General features: G+C 42.6%; 1 protein-coding gene across 1 annotated transcript; it reads left to right on the forward strand.

The window, feature by feature from the left end:
- Window positions 1–204: 204 nt before the first annotated feature.
- Window positions 205–1,346, forward strand: LOC122739253 (protein phosphatase 1 regulatory subunit 3C-like). Its single transcript, XM_043981061.1, has 2 exons — window positions 205–321; window positions 600–1,346. The coding sequence occupies exon 2, from the start codon at window positions 630–632 to the stop codon at window positions 1,344–1,346; it is 717 nt and encodes a 238-aa protein (XP_043836996.1). The 5' UTR covers window positions 205–321; window positions 600–629.
- The last annotated feature ends 6,189 nt before the right edge of the window (window positions 1,347–7,535 follow it).

The following is a 7,535-nucleotide window of genomic DNA, read 5'->3' on the forward strand; positions in this document are numbered from 1 at the left end:
ACCTGACGGATAAATCTGGGAACAAGACTGCCGTGTCAGAATGAAGTTATGAGAACTAGTAGAGTCATAAGGAAACACTTAGTTCACTTTTCTCCTTTAACTGATTAGCTAATCACAACAGTGGAGGTTTTTGATTGGCTGAATCCAAGAGTCTGTACAGACTGGATCGTGACTTAGCCTTCAGGGACCAGCAAGTCCCAGAGGAGTTACGCGGAGGGTTTTGACTTGCGCTCTCTTCCCCTACGAGCTCACAAAATTTGCCGATTGTACCAGAGAGTATGCGGCTACGTTGAGTTTTTGCTGTCCGGCTTTTCCTGTAAGGTTTGTGTATGAGCTCCAAGTTAGTTTCTTTGTTTCCCTGTGAGAATCTAGCTCTAACCTACTCTCACCTCCTGTCTCGGTTCTCTTCTGATCCTTTCTCTGAGCTTCTTTCTGCAGTTCCCACCTGAAGGATGGGAAGATTTGGGTGCAATCCCTCAAAGGGACTGGGAGGGAGAGACTGATTGTAAAGTTGAAGACAACTCCCCACGCTATCCCCTAACTCTTCTAACTTCTAACCATCTTCTCTCCCCGTCCCCCCGCCCCCCAATTTTTTGCAGGATTCTGCCCTGGATCTTTCCCTTCTAGGGATGCCTAGGATAAATCCCACCATGTGCTTCTCCCTGAATCACACGTCACTCCTTCACCAGTACCTGAGCTGCTACGGAGCTCCGCTCCGGCCGCAGCTGCCCCTCCGCCCCTGTTTGGTTCGGCAGCCCAAGCGCCAGCACCTGAGGAAACGGGTGGTATTCGCTGACATGAAGGGGCTGGCCCTGGTTACTGTGCATAAGTTTTTTGGTGATACTAAAGAGAAACTGCAGCCCTTGAGCAGAGTGCTGCGGCTGGTGCCAGCCTGCCCTATGGAGGTGTCCAGCTATGCCCTTGGTTTCCCTCAGCCCTTGGATGACTACGGTCGCTTCTGCAAGTGCCTGGAGGCCCAGAAGGTGTGCCTGGAACAGTGTGCTGTGCAGGGGCGCTTCTTGCAAGGTACAATTCAAGTGCGCAACGTGGGATATGAGAAGATTGTGCAAATGCGCATCACTTTCAGTGCCTGGACTTCTTACTTTGATGTGCCTTGTGTTTATGTGCCTCATCTTTTCCGAGGTGAAACAGACACCTTCACTTTCCAGGTGGCATTGCCCAGTGGTCCTCCAGGCCCAGCTGGCACCATCCAGTTCTGCTTCTCTTTTCAGTGTGCTCAGCAGATTTACTGGGACAATAACCAGGGTTCTAATTATCACCTGAAGCCCTCAGACTTCCCACCTGTTCACCCTGTCAGTGAGCATAGTCCTGAGTCTCCCCTTTGAGCCTCCACAGATTGGCTGCCTATTTTCTTTGAGGCACATCTAGAGGTTTTTCCTTTGACTAGCATTGCTTGTACCTTGTTTGAAGGCATGTTTTCTTTCCAGTGGTTGCAACTTTTTCTGCTGCTAGAGTTATAGTACGACCAATAAATAGCTGAACTAAATTACTAAGTGGGCATGGAATTAAAGTGTTTTTCAGCCTTCTCCCACATAGCTGGAATTACTTTTCTGGCTTTTGTTCCAGGGTACAGGTACTGTTTCAAGAGGTGAAGCTTCTTTTAGGAAGACACTGGGAGTGCTGTCCTTTTGCAGAATTTTAAGGTTGTTTTTAAAGTGTATGTGTGTGTGGGGGGGTAGATTTCAGTTAATGTTTTAATTATCTGTATACTCTAGTAGAAGCAGCTAGGTGGCTCAATGGGTAGAGCACTGAGCCTGGAGTCAGGAAGACCTGAATTCAAATCTCCACTCAGACTTGGGGGGGAGGAGGCAGTGTACATCCTTTGTCTAGACTGCCCAAGGCTGGGATGGTCTGGGAATAAGAGGGACATAATCAGCTACATCCCTAGCCCCTCATTAGAATAGATCCACCTCATTATAATATTCATTCTCTCATTAATTGTTAACCAGAATTGATTGCCAAATGTCAGGAATACCCTCTCTTCTAGACCCATTAAGACCTGTCTTTGGTTCCCTAGAAATGGCCAAATGACTAGTTCTTTTATTAATTATTAATTATGATCAGTTACCCAGACACTATGTCTCTTGAACTTTTTTTTTTTTAGTGAGGCAACTGGGGTTAAGTGACTTGCCCAGGGTCACACAGCTAGTAAGTGTTAAGTGTCTGAGGTCAGATTTGAACTCAGGTATTCCTGAATCCAGGGCCAGTGCTCTATCCACTGCACCATCTAGCTGCCCCCTCTCTTGAACTTTTTATGTCACATTGCCAAGAAAAATCCCATGGACAGTATTGTTGTGCTATGGTCCACAGAGTCAGAAAGAGTTGGACAAAACTGAACAATAACATACTTTAGCAGAAAGTGCCTTTTGGGAGGAGGGTACTTTCTGGTCTTCATACTAACGATAGAAAAGGCAGAGAATGTAAGCATGTTGAGTTCTCTATTCCTTGTGCTATTACATTTATGGTAATTTAAGATATTTTTCTTGCCCCTAAGTATTCCTTCTCTATCTACAGGAGGATTTTTTTTTTTTTTTGCTGGGCAATGGGGGTTAAGTGCCTTGCCCAGGGTCACACAGCTAGTAAGTCAAGTGTCTAAGGCCGGATTTGAACTCAGGTATTCCTGAATCCAAGGCCGGTGCTTTATCCACTGCGCCACCTAGCCTCCCCACTACAGGAGGATTTAAAAAAAAAATTCAGCTGTTTGTGAAAGGGTAATTTAAATCTGCCTCTTACTTTCATATCTCAACTTTTTGTCTTTCTCTTGATTAAAAGATGTTATTTAAAGTGGGAAAATATATTTAATTTATTCTATTTTTAAAATAATTTATTTAGAGCAGCAATTTATATAATATTCAATAATGGACTTTATGTAATTATGTAATAATGTACTTGGCTTCATTGTGATTCTAATAAACTATCTTGGGCTATTTGAACTCTGGAAAAACTTTTTCCAAGTTTAACCAATGATGTAAGAGCTTTAATAAGTTTTTTTTTCTTATACCTGTGACAACTAAAATCTAATGTGTATGTCCTTACCTGCCCCCACAGTGTGTGTGTGTATGGGGGGAACTAGCTAGGATTTATTTATAACTTAGAAACTTCAGCAACAGTGTTTGGGCCTTAAGCATTTATTAAAGTATATCATAAGTTAGTAAAGATAGAACACATGGAGTTCAGAAAGACAGCCAAAGCCTATCTACGCTAGGGTTCAGAATTGACTCCTTCTTCTCTCAACCACCAACCCAAGGTTCCAGAAGGAGAGGCCAGAGCCAAGGAGCCAGCCTCCCTTCCTACTTCCTGTCTCCCTCCCCCAGAACGGGAGGTCCTTCAAGCTGATTGGGTGAGGGTGGTCTCCTGTTGATGTAGTAGTCCACAGCCTCTGAGAACAACACCCCACTCAGGGCCAGCCAGGTGTGGACTTGATTTAATCAACCTTAAGTAGGTTGTCAGTCAGTCTCGCCCAATTCAATCAGTTCTAAATCTATCTCCAGGTGGAGCCTTTGGGGTCTGCCAAATCCCATTATTTTCTCACATACTTTGTCTGATTACTCGATTTGTCCTATAGCTGCTTGTTTAAATGCTTCATGAATGCAGTTATTTGTAGTTCTTGGGAGTGAAAGTTATGACAATGATGAGCAAGCTGTAATGGTTTTATTTCTCTGACTAAACTGCCCCCAACAGATTTGTTTCCAGTGTTCAACAAGCAACATGCCCAATTCCCTTATTCCTTCATCTCTGCCTACAACTTTCAATTCTGACTCCACTGAAAGAAACTGTGGCAAATTTTGTGTCCAGATTCAAGTCTGAAACAATATTTCATTGTTAAAAGTAATGGAAATAAAAATGTAATCATAAGCTGTTTGCCAGGTTTGGACAGTAAATTTGCATGGCTCTCTATAGTTCTTCAAAGCACTGAGACTTCAGTAGAAACTGTATCTCTTCTGGCTAAAAGCCCTATATTTTCCATAAATTAATTACTTATATATTGAGAAACCATAGTGTGCACATAGTAAAAATAAGATATAATCCTTGACCTCTTGGAACTTTTTTCCATCAGTTTTATTTTTTAAATTAAATATTCTGTTTTCAGTTAACAAGTATTTATTTTTTCTCTTTCCCACCTCCCTTTCACTGGGGGGGCGAAACCCTTTAAATAATCATAGTCAAGTGAAACAAATACCCACATTGATTATATCTAAAAATATGTACATCTTTAGTCTATCACTTCCCTGCCAGGTGCATTCTCCATGACTTGTAGGAACTTAAATTCTAAGAGAAGACAAAACCAACCAAAAGAACTTATTTTGTTCTGCCTTAAAGAATATCCTGGGAGAATATATCATCTTTCAAAATGTAAAATAAATAAATGCACATAAATCACCTGCATTTTGTGCATTACCTACAAAAGTCAGCAGGAGGGGGCAGCTAGGTGGTGCAGTACATAAAGCACCAGCTGTGGATTCAGGAGGACCTGAGTTCAAATCCAGCCTCAGACACTTGACACTTACTGTGTGACCCTGGACAAGTCACTTAACCCTCATTGCCCTGAAAAGAAAAAAAGTCAGCAGGAAGAGATAAAAAGAGGCCCAGTGGAGAAGAGAGGTGGCAGAGGTTAGAAAAGCCCAGCAGGTTTAATGGCAGAAATATGGGGTGATACCCAGTAGGAAGTAAGGTTTAGCAAAAAAGAATAATGTAATGATACTACCACAAAATATAGGCATCTCTGCAGTGTCAGAAATATAAATTACCCCCTCCATGAATGCTATCAACATATGTAGCAGTTTTCTACAATCGTCATATATATATTTCAGTAACAGGTGTCTCCTGGATACATAATACTTTCACCATATTTCCTGAAGCACTCTTAAGGTTGGTTATTAGCTGAATATGCCTGGTACTTCTATGGTTATCCCTTAACTTCTAGATAGCGGCAGGATTATTAACTTTGTGAGTAAGGGAATGATGACTCTTTAAGAATAATTTATGAAAAAGTGGTTCTTTTTTTTTTTTTTAAGTGAGGCAACTGGGGTTAAGTGACTTGCCCAGGGTCACACAGCTAGTTAAGTGTCAAGTGTCTGAGGCCAGATTTGAACTCAAGTACTCCTGACTCCAGGGCTATTGCTCTATCCACTGCACCATCTAGCTGCCCCAAAAAAGTGGTTCTTTAGGAAGATTAATCTGGGAGCAGAACGAAGTAAGAGATATGAGGCAAAGAGGCCAGGTACCAGGCTGTTACGGCAATCTAGTAATAGTACAAACACATTAACAGTCTGAGTTAGGGTGATGACACTAACACTGGAAAAAAGGAAACAGTGAGAGGAAGTTGGGAGGGTTTGATGATGCTATTGGGAGGAAAAGAGAAGTAAAAAATGACAAAGATTTTGAGGCAAGTTTTTAAACTGGTAGTCACAGAAATAGTGAGGTCAGAAAGAGCAAATTGTTTACGTGTAATTGGGGGAAGATGATACTTTCAGGGTAAGACATGTTGAGTTTGAGATGAAAATGGGTTATCCAAGTAGATAACAATTCAGTAGGAATCTATTTGACCATGTCACTTCTTTGATCAAAAAACTTCAATTGCTAGGGCAGCTGGGTGGCACAGTGGCCCTGGATTCAGGAGGACCTGAGTTCAAATCCGGCCTCAGACACTTGACACTTACTAGCTGTGTGACCCTGGGCAAGTCACTTAACCCTCATTGCCCAGCAAAAAAAACAACCAAACAAAAAAACCCTTCAATTGATTATCAGTACCTCTAAGACAGGGTTCTCAGCATCTTTTGTGTGTCATGGACCCTTTTGGAAGTCTAATGAAGCTTTTGTGACACCTCAGAATAATGTTTTTAAGTGCACAAAGTCCACAAGATTACATAAGAAACCAATTATGTTGAAATACAGTTGTCAAACTATTTTATTTAAAGTTAATGGACACCAGGTTAAGAACCCTTGCTCTAGGATAAAATACAAATTTCTCAGCCCAGGTCTTCCAAAATCTGGCTCCAACTTCCCTTTCATGCCTCAACACTATTCCTCTTAATGAAGCCTTTGCTGTAGCCCAGAACCATAACTAGAGGTATGGTGATGAGTTCTTCCCAGCACTGAACTATCTAGCATGATAACTCTCGGAAGCCCTTCATTTCAAAGTTGGAAGAGATCTCAGTAGGCAGCTCTGAGATAGCACCGAAATCTGAAGTACTTCCTCTAGAACATACCCAACAAAGTCATTCATCCTTTGCTTGAATAAGTACCTACTAAATGCAAGACACCATGTTGTTGTTTGTCCTTTGTTCTCCATCTGGTGATGTCATCACTTGCAGTGAATTGGATTGAGGTAAGGCAGGGTCACCAACCTCACTCTCTCCTCCAGAACCATCTGGGTCCAATGGCAAGATATACATCAGGAAGACAGTCAGAGGTGAGATCTGAATTCAGTTCCTCCCAACTTCAGGGCCAGTGCTCTATCCACTATACCACCTCTTTGCCCCAGGATTTACAGGATTTATAGGATTTACAGGATAAATAGAAAATGTTCAACAGAGGGAAGGCACTAGAATTAAGGGGGGTTGGGCAAGGCTTCCTGCAGAAGGTGGGGTTTTAGCTGGAACTTGAAGGAAGTTAGCAGGTAGAGAGATAAGGAGGGAGTGTATTCAGGGCATGAGGGACAGTCAGTAATAATATCTAGAGTTGAGAGATTCAGTGCTTTACTTCAGGGACAGACAGGAGACCAGTGTCACTGGATTGAAAAGTAATGAGGTGGGCATCTAGGTGGCGCACTGGATAGGGCACTGGCCCTGGAGTCAGGAGTACTTGAGTTCAAATCCGGCCTCAGACACTTGACACTTACTAGCTGTGAGACCCTGGGCAAGTCACTTAGCCCCCATTGCCTCACTAAAAAAAAAAAAAGAAGTTGAAAAGTAATGAGGTAAGAGGTTGTAAGTTGTAAGACTGGAAAGGCAGGAGGAGGCTAGGTTATGAAGGACTTTGAATGCCAAAGGATTTTATATTTCATCCAAGAGGTGATAGGGAACCACTAGCATTTACTGAACGAACAGAGGGTGACAGCCACACCTATGCTTTAGGAAAATCATTTTGGTAGCTGAAAGAAGGTCGGACTGGAACTGGCAGGTAAGCCAACCAGTAAGCTAATGCAATAGTCCAAGCCTGAGAAGATGACTCTTGGCAGTACAAAAGGACACTTAGGAGGTGTACTGAGACATGTTGCAACGATGAAATCTACAGACCTTGGCAGCAGATTCAATTGGGAGAGAGAGAGTCAGACCAGAACGTCTGTGTGCACTACTGGAGGGATGAAAGTCTGGAAGAGGGTGGGGTGGGTGGGGAAGGATAATGATTTCTGTTTGGGGCATGCTTAATTTAAGACGTCTGGACATCAGTAGGCAGTTGAGGATGTGAGATGAGGTCAGCAGAGGGGTTACAGCTGGATAAATAGACGGAGAGTCACCAGGATAGAAATTATTAATTGAATCTATGGAAGCTTATGACATCAAGGGCAATAG

Source organism: Dromiciops gliroides, chromosome 2 (assembly GCF_019393635.1).
Source record: "Dromiciops gliroides isolate mDroGli1 chromosome 2, mDroGli1.pri, whole genome shotgun sequence".
Taxonomy (NCBI): domain Eukaryota; kingdom Metazoa; phylum Chordata; class Mammalia; order Microbiotheria; family Microbiotheriidae; genus Dromiciops; species Dromiciops gliroides.